At 38.3% G+C, this 19966-nt stretch overlaps 1 protein-coding gene across 4 annotated transcripts in view; it reads right to left on the bottom strand.

Moving 5' to 3' along the window:
* Positions 1-2103: 2103 nt before the first annotated feature.
* Positions 2104-19966, bottom strand: part of TAFA1 (TAFA chemokine like family member 1) — a 517554-nt gene continuing 499691 nt past the window's right edge. For all 4 annotated transcript variants that reach the window (XM_032290430.1, XM_032290427.1, XM_032290428.1 and 1 more), the window contains exons 4-5: positions 10368-10492; positions 2104-3237 (exon numbers count right to left, since the gene is read on the bottom strand). In XM_032290430.1, coding sequence (XP_032146321.1) covers positions 3220-3237; positions 10368-10492 — 143 coding nt within the window. In that variant the 3' untranslated portion in view covers positions 2104-3219. The remainder of the gene's footprint in view (positions 3238-10367; positions 10493-19966) is intronic.

Here is a 19966-nt window from a genome sequence, read left to right as displayed (position 1 = left end):
TTTTTCCTTTTTTTTTTTTTTTTTTTTTTTTTTACTAAGAGGAGTCTTGATAAAACTCTTTGCATTTACTCTAATTATGTTATAACATTATTCATCGTCCTGGATGCACAAGCTCAAAATCAACATTAGTCATACCACACTGAGCTCTTTATTACCAGAAATACGTGATATAAGTTTTTACACCATAAATGTGCAGATTCAATAGGCAGATGGTAGCTACTGAATTCCCCAAACTGAAGCAAGTTAAATTTAAACACAATTTGATGGTTCACACATTTGTGTAAGGGACTTGGATAAATCCAAATTGAATTTGACGACATTTACAAATATTTGCACTGTCTTATTGGATGGTTTCCTGATTCTGTTGTGATTTTTTTCTCCAGGTCTTTCCAAGAAAGACTATTGCATGAATTGACCGATGGGAAATGAATGAACAGATGTGGACCTCTAGACCAGCTCCTTCATTGACTTAAAGGCTCTGGTTACAGAAAAGAAAAAACTGCGACCAGCACATTTTGTGAGTTATGAGAAGTGTCTGCAAGTGTGAGGCCTTACAAAAGAGAACAGCCTTCTTTCTTCCCATTGGATTTTCATTTAGGATCAATTCTTTTAAAAGAGTATCCTAGGGAACACTAATCCTACAGTAAAGTCCACATGTTCAGACAATTTGGGTCTATAGTAATGCCGGCTGCTTTTAAAAAATCGAATTAGTTCATCTCACTTTAGGCATGATAACATTTTTATGTAAAATCTAGATTTCTGGTGCTTTTGAAAAACTGAAGATGTGATAATGCAGTGATTATATCCTCACATAGAAGCAATTTTTTACAGTTCCCATTATGCAGGGTATGTGCACTCCACTAGCCATGTGACCAGCTAGAGGTTTCTTACTTGACTTCCCCTCTTATAGTCTTTCTTAAAGATACACAGTGCTTTTTGGTTTATTAAAGGCTCTGAAAATTCCCCCAGTAATGTCTCTATTTTGTTTGAAAATCTTTCCCAAATATATTTGATTATAGAAGTTTTTTTTTTCACATTTTGCATCTGGTACATAAATTCAAAATATTCTGATTTGCTAGTGTGAATTTTGTGCTACCTTCTGTCAAATATTTTGTGAAAGTGTTTGAGAATCCTAGATTTTGCATTCAGGATTCTATTTCTGTTTCTGAATGCTTTTATAGGCCTTCAAGATGCAGCATCAGTTTATCTGGTTAAAGTGTTTGTATGTTCAATCAGACTTCAGGATATATATATATATTTTAAGATGGAGCCTCACTCTGTTGGCCAGGCTGGAGTACAATGGCATAATCTCGGCTCATTGCAACCTCCACCTCCTGGGTTCAAGTGATTCTCCTGCCTCAGCCTCCTGAGTAATGGGGACTACAGGCACCCACAACTGCACCTGACTAATTTTTGTATTTTTAGTAGAGACAGGGTTTCACCATCTTGGCCAGGCTGGTCTCAAATTACTGACCTTGTGATCTACCTGCTTGGGCCTCCCAAAGTGCTAGGATTACAGGCATGAGCCACCATGACTGGCCCAAGCTATATTGATTGATAGAGATGGGGGAGCCTCTGAATTTGACCTGAGGTTTAAATTAAAAAGTCCAGACTATGTGGGACCCAATGTGCTACTGTAACAATATTCAACAGGCCGTAACAATATTCATTACAGAGAATATGTTTTACAGAAAAAGGGATACATTTACAAGATGGTTGGAACTAAAAGTATGATTATGCTATCCCAAGGAAAACTAGAACTTTAGATATTTCTTTCCTATAAGTATTAGCTGAGTAACTCTCAAAAAGAGAAGAGTGTCATTCATTTTTTGGTGGGGTTAGCCCCACATTTATTATTCCAGTGACCATTACAAAAGCCCAATAATGGGAACTGACATTTCAGCTAGCTGACTGAGAATACTGCAGTTATAATAATGGATTTTTAATTTTCAAAATATTAACATTGGAAATAGTAGTCACAATGGAAACAAAGACCTTATGGGAGAAGTTCTGGCTGACTATGAGTCTCTGAGCAGGGCATTCTCTGGATTTGGTTAAGGTTGACTGAGTAAAAATAAATGGCAAATAAAGAAGACAAGTAGGTTTAGAAAGAAGTTATTTACCACTTTAATAGGGCTGTCCAACATTTGGTCACATAGATCATTCTGAAACCTAATTGCTTTCATAGCCTTCCTATCTCACCAGAGGAGATCTGAATACTCTTGGAAAAAGCAAACCAAACATAGAAAGAGATGCCATGATAAGACTTGTTGCTACAGCACTATGTAGTTAATGATGCTAGACTTTGGATTTAATCAGAGGACATTTCTGCAGTCTAGGACAGCTATACAAAGCCTTAAGACATTGTATTTACAGGACTTATTCATGTAGGGATCCATATCCTACCCATAACTCTGCCAGAGTCTTAATAGCATGGTGGAATGGCTCCCTTAAGAATCCTCATTTTCTTATATGTGGAAAAGCTAGTAGTTCTAAAAATATTTTCCTGGAAGAGGTTAGAACGGTTATTATATATCAATTGAATATAAAGTATGATTATGTAAGCCAAGCTTGCATGCTAATATTGCACAGGGCAGAAAGCAATAAAACAGGACGACGTGCTTCCTTGGACCATCTGGTAGAAGCAGAAGAAAGTTCTTGATTCAGTATAGTTACGATGCCTCAAATTCCAGGAGTCCACCTGTAGCTGGCCTTCCCTTGTCAGTGCCATCTTGAATTCTCAAAAGGGCACATATCTTCCTTGCCGTTAGAAAAAGAAATGACTAACAAAACGAAGCAAAACAGACAAAACATCCAAAACTCAAAGGGGCATACCAGCCGTCTCAAACTGTGGTACTGTTCATTTCTTGAAGAGAATAGATAATATTTCAAAATATTATATATATATATACATATATTTCAAATGGTACAAAGTAACTATAGATTCAAATTAGAAGATAGTTGATCTTTCTTCATGATCCCCAAAAATTTCACTGAGAAACCCGTTTTTTAAGCCCACTTTCCATGGTGTTGCCAAAACGCCGTGTCTTCTCATTGTAGGATATTTCTTTACACACAGTAAACACACTGTGATTATCTGGTAGCCAGTCAAAGTGCAAGTAAGAAATCCATTTGGCTTGTATATGTGTAAGATGTTTGAGATTCTCAAAATGTATTTTCCACAGGGTTGGTTTTCCTTTACTACCATAAATTCCTCTGTTAGGTTCTTGGGTGAATCTGAAACCAAAGAAAGACAGACATTTCAGGGAGAAAAGTGCAAAATGAAGGCACAAAGAAATGTGATTACGCAGAAAATGAGGACACCTTGAATCTTTAGGGTGTTGCTTTTTTCAGGTGATCAGAAGTCAAAAATCTTAAAGTTTAGAGCATTCATTTTGAAATGGTAATCAGATCACATTGATAGGCCACCATACTTTTATCAGTGCAATAAATTAATGTTGTCACTACGGAGGAGTGAGACTCTTGGAGCAATGCCTATCCAGGACTGGTTTCCTAGGCATGAGACCTGTGGAGCTGCACAAGGCCGTATCCTGGAAAGAGTCTCATGCTTGGTTTAATATTCTTCTGTTGCCATCTTGAGATTATTAGTAATTTTTAAACAAGGGCCCTGCATTTTCATTTTGTACTTGGCCTTGCATATTATGTAATCAGTCCAGTGTCTATCTGATGAGAATTTGAACTGAGTAAGTTATTCCATGGTCTTGTCAAGTTGGCCTGTTGTAAGATGTGGAGGGCTGGCGTGAGGTGAGGTCATTGCCAAGGTTAGACCACATCTGTGTAGGAATACACAGATGAGAAACTGTTCCTGTGCACGGTGACAAACTGTTGCACTCAATGATGCAGTGTTCAAAGACAATCAAGATTACATTTCTGTCGCTGTAGATGTCTTTTAATCCACTTGAATAGGGTCTTAAAAGCTCAAATATTCAAAAGGACACATGTATAGAGAACCACTGATTTCAAGCATAAATAACAATTCTAACTGAGTTGAAGCCTCTACTCTAAAGTTCTAGGAGATATGGCATTTTTCTTTATTATCTCTTACTTCTTTGTAGTTTTAGAAGTTGAGTGTTCTGAGGCTGGGGTAGAGGTCCAATTAAGGATTTTAGAGTAAGGCAGGAGGATTTGTGTTGGGCCAGTCACAGAAAACACCAATTTGACAAGATGGCTATAGTGGTTAGTTGTACAATCGGAGGTCTTCTACCTCCTCCTTTTAGGGAATAAAACTTGACTTTACATTGTGTACTAACTTGATTTTCTCACTAGTCTGAGAGACATGCACATATTAGAAGGAATCAAATCCAGAGTGGTTTGCTACTTCCCAGGATATTACACCAGATTATGTTCTGCCATTTTAACCTGTGAATTTGTCTTTTCCAGTGACTGGTTTTCTTCTCATTTTATCTTCTTCCTCTTCCTGCCTCCAAATAACTGACATTGAGATTTTAGATGAAATTCTTACAGCATTGTCAAAAACTTATTTTCTCTTTGAAAAACAAGCAACTTTAGGGACTCCACAATCACCAAGCCAAAGGGAAAGTCAAGCTGGGAATTATGTCAGGCAAATCTACCTCTCATTTTATTCCTAAATAAGTTAGCTATAAATATATTTTTAAAAGCCACATACCTTCCTCACAATTTTCCCACAAGGAAATTCCTTGTGAGCCCCAGATCTTTACCCTAAAGCCTTTCTGTTGAATTTTAACCTGGCAGTGTAAATTGATAGCTTATTTTCTCAGATGCAGTACAAAGGAGAGAACTCTAAGTTAACACTCTGCTCACCAGAGACAAATGCATATCTGATTGCATCCTCTGATGTAAAAATGCAGATTCACTAAGCTAGATGAAGGCATAAATTAGTCTTCCTCTACCCTCTTCCCACATGTAAATTGTGTATTTGGTAAAAGCCTGGCCAAAGACTCAAAAGAATTCAACGTTAGTCTCTTATCTACCCACACCTTTAAAAATTTTCTTCTTCTTTCCCCAATATCCACCTTTTTCCCTTTAAATATTGAAACCCTCAAAATCATCTTCGGAGGAAGGCACAGACTTACCTCTAGATCATGCATTCATAGCCTTGGTAAAATAAACTCTCTAAATTGAGTAAGACCAATCTCAGATACTTTTTGTTTTTACATCTCTAAGGGAAAGTCTATCTTTCCAACTTAAGCCACTGTTCGTGAATATACAAGGTATAGGTATGTTCCTGAATACATAAGATAGAGCCTCCTCAACTTTCGAACATATGTATTTTATATAGTTTAAATACATAAATAAATAGTTATCTAAAACTGCAAGAACAAAATCTCCAGTCAATATTTTGGGTGGTTAGTCTTGCTTGTAAGTACCAACAAAGTGATTTACTCAAACAATTGAAGCAACGATCAAGCAGACACGGGGGAAAAAACTGACCATGAAACTTCACCCAGACATACTTAGGTTCTCCCTGGAGTGTGTGTGTTGTCAGATTTATTCTACTCCAGCTTAGGTCTTGGAAAATCTTTCAAGGTGAATACTTCCTTTCTATAGCGTGGCCTTAAGAAATCTTCCTTTCTTAAGAAGTTATTCCAAATCTCCTGAAAGAAAAGGCATTGACTAATTCCACCTGTATTTTCTCCTTCCTTCTGCGGTAATAATGTTACTCAGATCCATTGCTCCTGAGGTTTTTTGTTAGACTGTGGCCTAACAGTCCGTTACCTGAGCTAGTCCAGATGTTCTGGGGTATCTGGTGGTTTAGATGAACCATCACATTTCTACTCTTCACCTGCCTTAAAAAATGAACACCATAAAGTTTTAAATTAGATCATACTTTGAAACATTATTTATCTACATTTTGAAGAGAATTTTGTTTCAGGATGATTATTTTGGAAGCAACCTAAATAAGATGAAAGTTTGGAACAATTTTTTTATAAGAAACACAATGAAGTCCCAGGAAGCTTTCTCATGATTATCTTTATAGTGAAGTTACTTTTAAAATAATATTATGAAGGAAACCCTCAGTTGCTATTAACAATCTGAGTGTGTTTCTCCAACTTTTTTATTTTCCTGAGTGAACTCTCTTTGATATAATCTTACACAGAAAAGAACAAAAGATGTAGTTTTCTTTTTTTCACCTCATTGATAACAGCAAAACAATGAAAATATGTGACTTGTAATAATTAAAGATCTGTGAATTAAACCATTTTTAAAGTTAAATTGTTAGACTCAATATTTGAAGTAAGCCTATTTGTCATATTTGTGCTCTGATAGAGAAAAATACATAAGGTGTGTTTTCAGAGCACATGATGTAAGGACTGGTGTTGACACATCATTTACACAGAATAGATGGCTCCCATATATATCATCTGGACTTAATTAGTACCTTTTGTGTTTAAAAGTGCTTAGTTCATTGTGAATTTCTTGAGAAGGAGGGATGAGGGAGGACGTATGTCAGTAGGAACATTTGAGTCCTCTGAAGGTCTAAAAAGTACTGCTTTTCCAATGTCCTCTTTTTCCTTTTCTAAGGACAGACTTGAGAATTCTCAGCTGACTGATGTGCAGCTCACATGACTGTACAGTAGCCTCCTATTGCCTTACTTAAAATGGATGCACACGTCAGAACAGGTACATCCTCTGCTTTCAAACAAATTGCAATGGCGATTTATTTAACTTGTCCATTCAACTGTTTGGTTTGAACTCAGCCCACCTAAGGCGGTAGCAAATGGTGTGCTCCAGCCTCTGTTACTGTGATCAGATTCTGCACAATACTTCTGTGTTGTCAGAAAATGTCTAGGGTGCATCTGCAACTTGCTTGATGGTTTTAAAATGTACTCTACAGAGGCCAAATAAAAGCAAGTTATACTGGTCTCAAAAAAAATAGTATTAACAATTTGTTCTGTTTTTTTTTTTCTCTCTCTCTCTTTTTTTAGTTTATATTCTATCTTCCAAAGAGTCGCCTAGTTGGTACTCTTGGAATTTCACATATTTAAATCCTGACTTGAATTACTTTCCTTTACTGTGTTTCAGATCTGGAGACACCATGCAAGCAACATTTGACTTCAATAAAGAGCAATAAATGATGTAGGGAAAACTGGCTAGCCATGTGCAGAAAGCAGAGACTGGACTCCTTCCTGACACCTTACACCAAATTAACTCCAGATGGATTAAATACTTAAACATAAGACCTAACACCATAAAAACCTTAGAAGAAAACCTAGGCAAAACCTAGGCATGGGCAAGGACTTCATGGCTAAAACACCAAAAGCACGGGCAACAAAAGCCAAAATAGACAAATGGGATCCAATTAAACCCCAGAGCTTCTGTACAGCAAAGGAAACAATCATTAGAGTGAACTGGCAACGAACAGAATGGGAAAAAATTTTTGCAATCTACCCATCTGACAAAGGACTTATATCCAAACTCTACAAAGAACTAAAACAGATTTACAAGAAGAAAACAAACCCATTCAAAGTAGGCAAAGGATATGAACAAACACTTTTCAAAAGAAGACATATATGAGGCCAACAAACATGAAAAAATGCTCACATCACTGGTCATTAGAGAAATACAAATCAAAACTACATTGAGATACCATCTCACGCCAGTTAGAATGGCAATCATTAAAAAATCTGGAGACAACAGATGCTGGAGAGGATGTGGAGAAATAGGAACACTTTTACACTGTTGGTGAGAGTGTAAATTAGTTCAACCACTGTGGAAGACAGTGTGGCAATTCCTCAAGAACCTAGAAACAGAAATTCCATTTGACCCAGCAATCCCATTACTGGGTATATATCCAAAGGATTATAAATCGTTCTATTATAAGGACACGTGCACACGAATGTTCATTGAGGCACTGTTTACAATAGCAAAGATCTGGAACCAACCCAAATGCCCATCAATGATAGACTGGACAGGGAAAATGTGGCACATATACACCATGGAATACTATGCAGCCATAAAAAATGATGAGTTCGTGTCCTTTGTAGGGACATGGATGAACCTGGAAACCATCATTCTCAGCAAACTGACACAAGAACAGAAAATCAAACACCACATGTCCTCACTCATAGGTGGGTGTTGAACAATGAGAACACATGGACACAAGGAGGGGAGCATCACACACTGTGTTCTGTTGGTGGGGACTAGGGGAGGGAGAGTGCCGGGTAGGGAGTTGGGGAGGGATAACATGGGGAGAAATGCCAGATATAGGTGATGGGGATGGAGGCAGCAAACCACATTGCCACATATGTACCTATGCAACAATCCTACATGTTCTTTACATGTACCCCAGAACCTAAAATGCAATAAAATATATATCTATAAAAAATAAAGAGCAATCAGTTATTTAGACTAGAGAAAAGAGATCTGGCAGGAAATATGTCAACAATGTGTTTAAAACAAAGGTGGTTAGATTCCAGTTATACCAGCCATAATTCAGAATAGCTTAAACTAATTAGTGAGGGCAACTTCAAATTATTTGGAAAAACCATTTTTAGGCAAAAGGTAACCAAAGGGAAACCTAATATCCATCTTCCACTAGCTAATTAAAATGGTTTCTGTAGGTAAGTCGCATGAACCAGGCTCATTTCTGAATAATGTCTTTTGTAGGTGTTTCATTACAATGTAACAGGATAATCCACATTAAGCTACTCAGGCACAGACAGATGCATGTTCGCAAGTGAGGGTGGATCAGAGGTCCTTCCTAGTCACAGGCTGGAAATGTATGGCCATTTCCTCCTGGTCAATGTGGTCAAAATAGGCAGGTAAATTTTTTTTTTTTTTTTTTTTTGAGATGGAGTCTCGCTCTATAGCCCAGGCTGGAGTGCAGTGGCGCCATCTCGGCTCACTGCAACCTCTGCCTCCCAGTCCTGGTTCAAGCAATTCTCCTACCTCCGTCTCCCAAGTAGCTGGGATTACAGGCACGAGCCACCATGCCCAGCTAATTTTTGTATTTTTTAGTAAAGACAGGGTTTCACCATGTTGGTCAGTCTGGTCTTAAACCCCGGACCTTGTGATCCACCCGCCTTGGCCTCCCGAAGTGCTGGGATTACAGGCTTGAGCCACTGTGCCCGGCCAGGCTGGTAAATTTGATATACAAAATGCCTTCACTTATTTTATATGTGAAAGATATGTTTTATATAGTATTATGTAGCATGGTTTTGTTTTCTGCATCACAAAGACATAAGAACTAATTTTATTTATTGAAAAGATTATGCTGAGAAAGAAGAGTAAGTCAAGATTAATACTAAGAGGTGAGAAATAGAGACATCCTTTCAAATAAGTCAGCCTTTTGGTAGAATAAAAGTTCAGCATACTAGGAATTGTAACTGATGGAGCTTGCTTTAAAAAATACCCCATAGGCTGGGTATGGTGGCTCATGCCTGTAATCCCAGCACTTTGGGAGGCTGAAGTAAGGTGATCACTTGAGGCCAGGAGTTAGAGGCTGCAGTGAGCTATAATCACACTACTGTACTCCAGCCTGGGTGACATAGTGAGACCCTTGTCTCTCAAAAAAATATTCCTGTAAATTAAAAAACACACATGCATGCATGCACACACACACACACACACACAGAGAGAGAGAGAGAGAGAGAGAGAGAGACAGACAAAGACAGAAAGAGAGCAAGAACAGGGCTGATACTCAATTGATATACATGCATATATATGACCATACTTGTTGTCAAAATATTGACAAGGTTTTTGTTAGTGATGCATAGTTACTATCGTGAGCATCCCCTATCCATGCCCCTTTAGGATTCCAAGGCTGTCCAGTAACTATAGGGTTAAAGTCTGTCTAGCTAGGGCACCAATTCTGATAGGTGGGATTACCCCACCCTGAAGGTTGTTATTTATTTAGAAGATCACTCCTGATTTAACCAGAGAAATTCAAAAATGAGTTTTCACTCCCTAAAACCCTTTTCAGTTCTCTGGAAGATCATCACACTCTTCTAAAGAACCATTAGAAATGGCTTTTGTATGTGTACTTAAATGCAGATCCTTTCAGCAAACCATCTGGATGAATTAGGGAGGACCTTTATTTGATTATCATTCTGAGCACTATAGATGTTTGATGAATTATCTGAATAATTACCTCACAATTCCTCTCCCCTCTGGCTATGGAAACCCAGGTTAATTTATGAGTCTGTGACAGAAACACTAAACTGCTCAGTGTGGAACAGTTAAGTTCAATCTCTAACATCTCATTCATGGATGGACACTGATCTGCATAGTTAAGAATGCCTCCTGTCACAGGAGAATCTTTCTTCTCTCCTGTGCAAAGCTTCTGTGGATGCTGCTTGCACAGCACAAACTCGAATAACACAGTTTGTAACATGCAAAAATACATTTGAAATAAGTGCACTTACTCTCGTGGTCTTAATTTTGTTGCCTGTTGCGCACATCCATCCAGAATTGTCAGGGAGTGTCTTACATTCTTCTCCTTCTAGGCAAGGCTCCATCTCACACCACCATTTCCCAATCACTATGGAGGCTGTGCAAAAACAGGAAACAACTGTGTTTGCAATTCATCCAAACAAACTGAACACTGACGTTATGTCCCTCTGCAGATTTTCATGTTCTCGGAAGCACGCTAAGTCCTCTTCAATCTTCCATGACTAGCTAAGAAAACTCTATTAAGAAAAATAAGATTCTAATTTACATGTCTTATAATGCAAATATAATTATGTTATCTGGTTTCATCAAGCAGCATCTTGTTGGAGATTGAGAATGCCTTTTCAAAATTATGACAGTAAGAGAAACCTAACATAACTGACTCCATCTTGCTTCTAACATACAAGCTATCTTTGGTCATTCTTGGACATAGGCCAAGCTAATTTTTGGAGGAATTTAGTTTAAACTTAAGGCAAGGATAACAATAACACTTCTCACAGGTAAACTACATTTGTAAAACTAAAGAAAGGCAACAGTTAGGGCTATGAGGGGGGCTGAATTCTGTTAAAATGCGGAAGTAGTTAAATGATAATCAGCTATTGTTCCGGAGGCTATAAAATTTGTAACTTTTCCAGTTATTCCTGTAGATAACATCCCTACTGTAGAACCTAAAATTGACTGTTTGAGATGTTTTACAGACTTCCCCATTCTAGCAACCGACTCCCTTCAGACCCACGCACTCATGATACATCCAGTCCCGTGGTCCCTACCTGGAGGTTGACTTAGCATATCAGGTCCGTTTGCCACACCTCTATGATTTCATCCGCGAACAATCAACATTCCCCTTTCCCTAGCCCCCTGCTGGCCAAACTACCCTTGAAAAATCCTAACCTCCAAGAGGTCAGGGAGACTGATTTGAGTGATAACTCCAGGTTTCCCATGTGACCAGCCTTGTGCTAATTAAACTCCTTCTTTACTGCCATGTTACGGTCTCAGTGAATTAGCATTTGTCTGTGCAGTGGACAGGAAGATCCCACAGGCAATTAAAATAAAATTTTTTTTATGATGACAGCATATGGAAGAGGAAGACTTATGAAGGAAATAAAAATATTTTATCTCAAAATACACTTCTTTGACATTGTATGAGATGGCTGTTCAGAGAGCCAGCAAACAGCAGTAGCCCAGAAAACTTTTCTTTCATGGTGGGGATTTGCATCTATAGAGAAAATCTGCACTGATACAACCAAGTTTCTCTGAAGCCCCCGTTGTCCGGTCTAGGAAAGAATAACTGAGAATCTGATACTTTTAAACGCCTAAAAGAAATATTTACCACCTTTTGTTTCTCTGAGGGCTGCCACCTGCGAGGCCAACTTTGCTATCCAGGCCTCCTCTTCTATCCCTCCCCTAACCTGCCTTGCCATATAACCTGATTTACCATCATAACCTGTTTTGGACCATGCACTGAGTCCCCACTTTTTATGTAACTTCAAGATGGTATATAAGCTTTTATACCGCATTAGGGGGTTTGTGTAATCACTGTGATTGTCTCTCATGTACACATTAATAAGTTTGTATGTCTTTTATTAATCTGCTTTTTGACAATTGATTTTTCATCAAAATTTCAGAGGACGAAGGAGAAGTATTTCGTTGCCCCCTACACTTAATTTTTGGGTCTTGAGGAACTTTCGTGATGTTAGTTTTTGCAGAGCATAGACCTTGAACTATTTCTATTCAGTGAAGGGGACAAAATGCCTTAATGTTCTTCAGAATGACTGAGGCATGCTTCCCAGAAAGGCCAATTTATTCACCCAGCATTAGGGTTTATCCCCTAGCCTAGGGCCTTGAAGAATTTCAAAGGCCTGGCAAAAGAAAAAGTGAATTGAGTGAAAGTACAAAAGAAAAGTTGCAAAAATAAAAGTCAAGAGTAATATGAGATGAAAATATTTCTTTACCATTGAGAGTATAGTTGATATGGGTTGTGGTTACTTTTTAGTGTATTTGGCGTGGGCAGAACTATCAAAACTTGAGCCTCTGATAAAACAGCCCTAATTTTCAGGGGGATATCAAGAATGACCACAATAGGAAGCTGGCAATGAATTTAGTGTATTTATTAAATATTTACAGCACACATGTCCTGATAAAATTTTATAGAACCAGTGACTAGATTTGCTCAATGCAAATCAAGAAACTCTACATTTTCCTTAACGTCTTGATTGAAAAATGATTTTTGCGCCAACACCAGTTATTTCTGTAGCTCCTTCCTGTGTTAGCTCTTCCCAAATCCACCTGGGCTTTTCCCATTCAGAATCCTCAAAATGTCAGCCAGGTGCGTGTTTCACGATGCTTTTCGGTTGGCTGTTTTTACTCTGAATCAGGACCCTTGTTCTTTAGATACTCACTCCCTTCCATCCCCCATGTTCCAAAGATGAGTCTCCACCATCATGTGTGAGTCTCACAACAAAGAAGCCAAATGACATATGATAATGTCACAGAGGATTAACATTAAAATGGGACGGAGTAAACCCTTCAGTGAAGCAGGAGCACATTAAAATTCTCTCTCTATCCAGTATTCACTAGAGGGATGAGATTGCTGACTTAAAAGCAGAATGGTTTAAATATCCAGACATCTCTCTGCCCTTAGGCTTTCCTTCTATGCTTTTCTTACTTCAGTCTTTCCCTCCTTTGTATTCGGTGTTCCTCAATCTTTACTTTGAATAAAATTATTATGTAGTGAGGAAAGAAAAGAACTTTTATGCGAGGAATGTGAGCCTTTTCAAATCATTAGGCCCAGAGAGGTATTAAAATGCGATAGCAATCACACCCTGCTTCCCCTCTTTTGAGACACACATTCATCTAAGGAGATGGCTTGTGGTTGCAGCAAATAGCTGTGCATTAACCTAATGCCTCAGTGGACACCATATCCCACACCCTATAGCTTAACAATGTATAGCCAATCACTAATTAATGTTATTTTTTTAAACTAATGAGAATTCCTAATAAAACTTTGTCCCCATCCCCATTTTTTCCTCTTTAAAAACCTGCTTGTAACAATGGCTGGCCAGTGGAGCTCATATCCAGGGTTACTTGGGTCTGAGTCTCCCAGGGAGCTGTCCTAATTTTGGCTCAAGTAAACTCTTCAAATTACATTTTGTGCTTCAGGATCTTTCCTTTAGGTCGACAGTAGGCTTCTATATGCAAAGTCATGTCTACCCTATTATACTGTCAATTTAAGAAACTTCTCAAGGGTAATTTTGCCATATTTTATTCTTGCTTTATATGTGGACCACACCAAAGCACGTCCAATGGAATTCCATTGGCTATGGCCAGCAGGCATAGGAGGTGAAATCTTGTAAATAGCTCTATTCACATATAAGACAACATAATGTTATGGGAAAACATAAAGGTATAACAGAAGACACAAATCCTTCACAGGGTATAGAATGATTGGAGTTTAAAGTTTCCTTTTTGATAGCGGTGCTCTGTATCTGGGCATGAAGTAAAGGAAGATTCTTGTCATAGGTAAAAGTACTTATTTATGTGAATGAATAGATGACAAAATTAAATAAGAGAAGCACATGTTACAGTAGGAAGAAAAACATACACGGTTGAAAGGGAACAAAAATAAATTGTAAAACTTCAAGTTACATAAGATAGAAATCAAGGTTTGCCAGTCTTTATTGAAAACCTATAATCTGAAGTTCCCTTTGGGCAAGCACTTAATCAGAAACAGTCCAGTCACATTTACTACTATTTCTGATGCTTATTCAATTAAAGCCCACCTAATATTTCAATATTGTTGCCCTGAATCTAAACCATCAAGAATGGAAAACATTTAATCTTAGCATGACGGGAGACCCACCTTTCCCAGCAGTCCTTCAGCTTAGCATTTTGTCACTCTTTTTTTTACAGAGGCATGCAAATACTGCACATCCGCCAGTGGGGTCAGCTTTTTTGCCTCCTTCTAAGCCCTGTTCCTCCTCCTCCTTCAGGCTGCTCTCTGCCTTCTTGGAGCTGACCTACTTTGTTGTAAGCTAACAAAGCAGTTTCCTTTTGTTTTAAGCATTAATGTCTCCTAAATGAAAATGTAGGCATTAGGGGAAACAATACATCTCCAAACCCATGCATCACCCTTAATTCAAGGTTGTAAAAATCCACTGGCTCACAGGGGAAAAAGAAAAGTCTTTCTAAGAAAAAAATGTCCTCAGACCTGTTATAATATCTAAAAATTCACATGAGAGTTGCCTCTTCAAAATAGAGTTTGATGATTTGGCTCTACCTTTTGGCTTACTAGAATCCAATTCATTCTTCCAGTTGTAGAGAAGTTTAAATCTGCAGATTTGCTAATTTGAGTCTATAAACACTAAACAGATTAAGAGGGAAAAAAAGACATACAAATTATGTGCACACGTGTGCAAAGGAGTCATTCAAAATATAAAAATTCAAAGAAAGGCAAGATGATTGATGTTTTTATGCCATCTTGAGTTTACAGAAAGAAAAGGGACCTGGAACAGGTTATGGAAAAAGGCGAAGAGAAATCTGGCTAGCAAAGGTGGTCCTGTTATGCAGATGAAACTTCTCAGGTAGCAGCCCTCAGAGAGAACAGCAGGGTGTCAGATTCTCAGTCAATCTTTTCTAAATACTGACAAGGTGGGGCTTCAGAGAAAAGCTGTTGCATCTGTTATCTACTTCACTTTTTTTTTTCCTCTACAGATGCAAATCCTTTCCACTAGAGACAGCTTTGCAGGGATACTTCTGTTGATAAGCCCTCTGAACAGCCAAAATATGTCAAAGACATATATATGGGGGTAAAATATTTTAGTTTTCTTCACGACATTGCCTTTCTTAAGATATTATTAGACCAATTTTGTTTCTGATTGACGCATTACATGGCCATCTTCATACACACCCTTTTATATTACAGGCCAAGCTGTGAAAGGAAAATAAAAATCTCAGGACCACAAACTCCCTATACCAGGGGAAAGCGTTAAGCTTGCAAACTGAGTCACACACACAATCCTTCCTTTTGTTTTTAAACAGCTGCAAGATAGAAGGCCACACGTCTCCCTGTGTGGTCTCTCTCACTCTGACAATGTAAATTAACAGCTTATCTTCAGGGACAAAGACAAGAGTAGAAATCGTCCCTCTGCCCACCCCAAGACAAATGCATATTAGGCTTCTTCCTCTACTCTATGTTTACTGTATCTCATGTAAAATGCAGATTTACTTAAGGCACAAGACAAACCCATAGTTGACTGTGCCTCTTTCTGCTCCTTTCACATGCAACATGAAGATTTAGTGAGCAGTCATCAACGCCTCTGATATGGTTTGGCTGTGTCCCCACTCAAATCTGATCATGAATTGCAGCTCCCATAATTTCCATGTGTTATGGGAGGGACCCAGTGGGAGATAATTGAATCAGTGAGGCAGTTTCCCCCATACTGTTCTCATGGAAGCGACCAAGTCTAATAAAATCTCATTCTTTTAGGGGTTCCCCTTTCGCTTGATTCTTTCTCTCTTATCTAGCACCATATAAGATATGCTTCTCACCTTCGGCCATGTGGCCTCTCTAGCCACACGGAATTGTGAGTCCATTAAACCTCTTTTTCTTTATAAATTACCCAGTCTTATGTAGATCTTTAACAGCAGCATGAAGATGAACTAATACAGCCTCATAAGGAAGTGACGGCTCACCTTAGTACATACCTTCCCTCTTTTTATGTTGCTCTACTTACCATCCTGCCCACTTTTCCCCTTCCAATACTGAAGCCCTCAATACCCTCTTTGGAAAAAGTGCAGGCCACAGATCCTACGGTGACTGGTGTCCTTTTTCCCAGGTGTCTTCATTGGCAAAATAAAACTCTAAATTGATTAAGACCTGTCTCAGACATGTTTTTAAAATTTTTTTTGGTTCACAAAGCTACATTCTCTAATCATAATTTTCTCATAAACTAATTTTTTCTGTAATATCTTTTTAAAAATTTATAAGGAAAAAATTTCAAAACTGCCTCCTCTTCACTCAATCTGAAAGTTACCTAAAAACCTTCAGATTCTTGGAACAGAATTGATCCACTGAATTTAATAAAATGATCTAACATCAATGCTAGTTAACTGTTTTTACAATTTTATCTTCTGGAAATACTTATGATAAGTGATAGAAATCCAAATATGCACCCCGCCAACTACTTCTCTGTCATATTTTGAAATGGCTATTCAGAGAGGCTGCAGACACAAAAATAATTCTGACATGCTGTCTTTTGTGGGGAAGATTTGTAACTATACAAGAAATCTACATTAGTGAAGTAAACACTAGTGGATGCAAATGGGCTTTCTCTGAGCAACCCCCACCCCCCAAAAAAAGAGCCTCAGAGTTTGACACTTTTAAAATCTGACAGAGAAACTATTACCACAGGCTGCCATTTACTCTTTCTGAGGCTGATCTCAGATACCTGAGGGGCTTTTATCCACATAAGAAGACAGCCTTTATTTGGCAGGTTTTGTCCTTGTTATCTCCCATAACCAGTGACGCCACCTCCCACTCTTCCACCTGAGAAGACCCCAGCCCCTGTTCTTTCTGTAACCTCAGGGTGGTATAAAAACTTTAGTCATCCAGCTCTTTTGGGGTCCCACTTTATGAGACTCCCATGTCTATGTACATGTTAATAAATTGACTTACTTTCTCCTCTGTGGATCTATTGACCATTCATTACAACAAACAGATTTGAACCTTCAGAGAGAAGAAAATTCTCCTCATCCTTGCATAAGAAAAATATAAAGATAAATAATTCTTAAATATTTTGAATTAAGATAGTCAATGGGATAATAAAAAGGATAATTAACATTTATTGAGTGCTCCTATGTGATTCTCTGTTAGGAACATTAAATTTACTACCTCAGTCTTTGCAGTAACTCTGTTAAATTAGGTAGTCGGGTTGGCATGAGCAGGGCAGGAGAGCGCCCCCTACCAGGAATGCCTGGAAACCATCAGGTGATGGTCAGGTAGTTGTTAAACTGTCTCTCTAAAATAGTAACTGGTCACAGCCAGTACCAGAGAAAGACAGTCTCCCAATAGACAGAAAACACCTGAAGCTGATGATCAGCCGCTTCCCCATAAGATATCAGGAGCTTGGTGAGTGTGCTCAAGCACGTGCACCAAGACGCCAAATGGTGGAGTTTAGTGGACCTTCCTCTAGAGACACTCAACTGGTCAAGGAAAAATGCCTCATATGAGTATGTGAACAACTTCCCAAATGCTGGCTGGTCACTACATGTGTGAACAACCCAACCCACGGGAATAATCAGGGGAGATGGGACACAACCCCGCAGAAGCAAGCCAACGTATAAAATCCCAAATCAAAGGTCAAAATGTGCACTTGGGTCTCTCAAGTCACCTGCTTGTCTCTCTTTCAAGCGTACTGAACTTGCTTTTGTTCCTGCTCTAAGCTTTTTAAATAAACTTTCACTCCTGCTCTAAAACCTGCCATGGTTTCTCTCTCTGCCTTATATCTTTCTGTGGAATTGTTTATTTTGAGAAGGCAGAAACTGAGGTTGCTGCAGACCCCTATAGATTTGCTTCTGCTAACAACCCTATAAAGTAGGTATTATCATTAACCCATTTTAAAACTGATGAATCTGAAGCCCAGAGAGATTAAGCAACTTTCTGAAATTTACACAGATAGTTCAGGATTTAACACTAAAACCCAGGCTTGCTTCACTACCAAATCTATGTGTTTTTAGAAAATAATTATAGTGCTAGCTCAGTGCTCTCTAGTTTTGTATTCAGCAGTCATAGAATAAAAAAAAATGATTGACTTGAGTCTGTGAATTCTCTGTTGTATCACTATCAAGAATAAATTTCATATCAAACACAAATACTTGCAGAAAATAAAAACATTTAGGTTCTTGTAAAATTAAGTTAGCTTTAAAAAAATTCAGGCAAGAGCCAATTTATCACACTTTTTTAAAAAATCTGAGCTACACATTACTTGATTTCACTAGTTACAGCATTTTAATAGAAATTCCCACAAGTGAACAATTTTCGAAGCCATGAGAAACTTTTGAGGTAGATGCATAACTACTGCAAGAACTTTTTATCCCTAAGAACTGAGTTAATTAAATATCGGCCACCAAAACCCGCTTCTCTTATCTGTAGTGATATGAAATAAGATCTTTAAGGTCCCTTTTAACCCTGGGGCTCTAGGATTTGCTCTGTGAATTTGCCATGCTCAGGAAAATATCTGATTTTCAACTCTTTCGAGAATGTTCATCTTTCTTTTAGAGATTCTTAAAATCAGTAAAGCTTCTCTAATCACGAGTGTTGATTTTTCCCTTATACTAGGTCACATTGCTGTACAGCAAAAGAGAGGCTATAAAAGGAGAATCAATCCTTTATTTCAGTATAAATCCTAAATAGAGCAGAAATCTCTTTTTCATTATGGTTGTTGTTCACTCATGAGGCATTTTGCCATGGAAGTATAGCAAGATACTAATAAGCAATGGGCTTAATGAAAACAGTAAATAAACATTATGTTGACTAAGAACGGCAGTCCCTTTCTATTGTTTCAGTAGATAACGAAATTCAGCAAATGTTTAACAAAACCATTACCTGCTTTACCGAGAGTGATAAAGAACATGACATAGGCCTGTCCTCAAAGGTGACAGTTTAGCTCAGAGTTTCTCAAGATAGGTTATTGGCATTTTGTCATAATTACAGGAAAAAAATGTAAATGAGCAAAGTGCTCCTCCCCTAGTAAATATGTTGTTGTGTTAAAAAGGCTCAGGTTGGGAAATAAAAGGGAAAAACTGCTGTAGCGTGGATGTTTCTCCTCTCCAGAGTTCCTGTAGAAGTTTGATCCCCAGTGTTAGGAATGAGGCCTAATGGAAGGCATTTGAGTTATTGGGTGGATCCCTCATGAATAGGTCAATTCCCCTACAGAGGAGGGTGAGTGAGTTCTCACTCTCTTAATTCCAAGAGCGCTGGTTGTTAAAGGAGCCTGGCACCTCTCCTCTCTCCCTTGCTTCCTCTCTGCCATGTGGTCTCTGCACACTCAGCTCCCCTTCACCTTCTGCCATGAGTGGCAGCAGCCTGAGGCTTTCACCAGTTGCTCAGTCTTCCAGCCAGTAGAACCATAAGCCAAAGAAACCTTTTTTATTTATAAATTACCTAGCCTGAAGTATTCTTTTATAGTAACACAGGTAGACTAAGACAAAGGTTTAATAAGACTGTGGAAGTCCTTGAAAGCTAGCAGCTTGGGTTATTTATTTATTTATTTTTAAAGAGAATGGTGAATTTAGATTCCATGAGCAAAGGAAAAACATGATTAAAGGGGTGGTTGGGGAAGATGCATTGGTGTGGTGTGTAAGATGGATGAAGCAACAGCAGAAATGCTTGTTAAGTGTCACTAAATTCAAAGAGAAGGGATAAACTCTTGATTTTAGGTGCTTGCACTAGAATTGTGAAGAAGGGCAAGGCTGAAGGCAATGTTAGGAATAACAGAGGAACATTTTAGCCAGCAACTCAATCATCTTAGCTGTAACTCCAACCATATTGGAGTCATCTGCTTGCCTACGTGTACTA

The sequence above is a fragment of the Sapajus apella genome, unplaced genomic scaffold, assembly GCF_009761245.1.
Source record: "Sapajus apella isolate SASKATOON/1434 unplaced genomic scaffold, GSC_monkey_1.0 scaffold23, whole genome shotgun sequence".
Classification (NCBI taxonomy): domain Eukaryota; kingdom Metazoa; phylum Chordata; class Mammalia; order Primates; family Cebidae; genus Sapajus; species Sapajus apella.
This window is presented reverse-complemented; position numbering and strand designations above follow the sequence as displayed.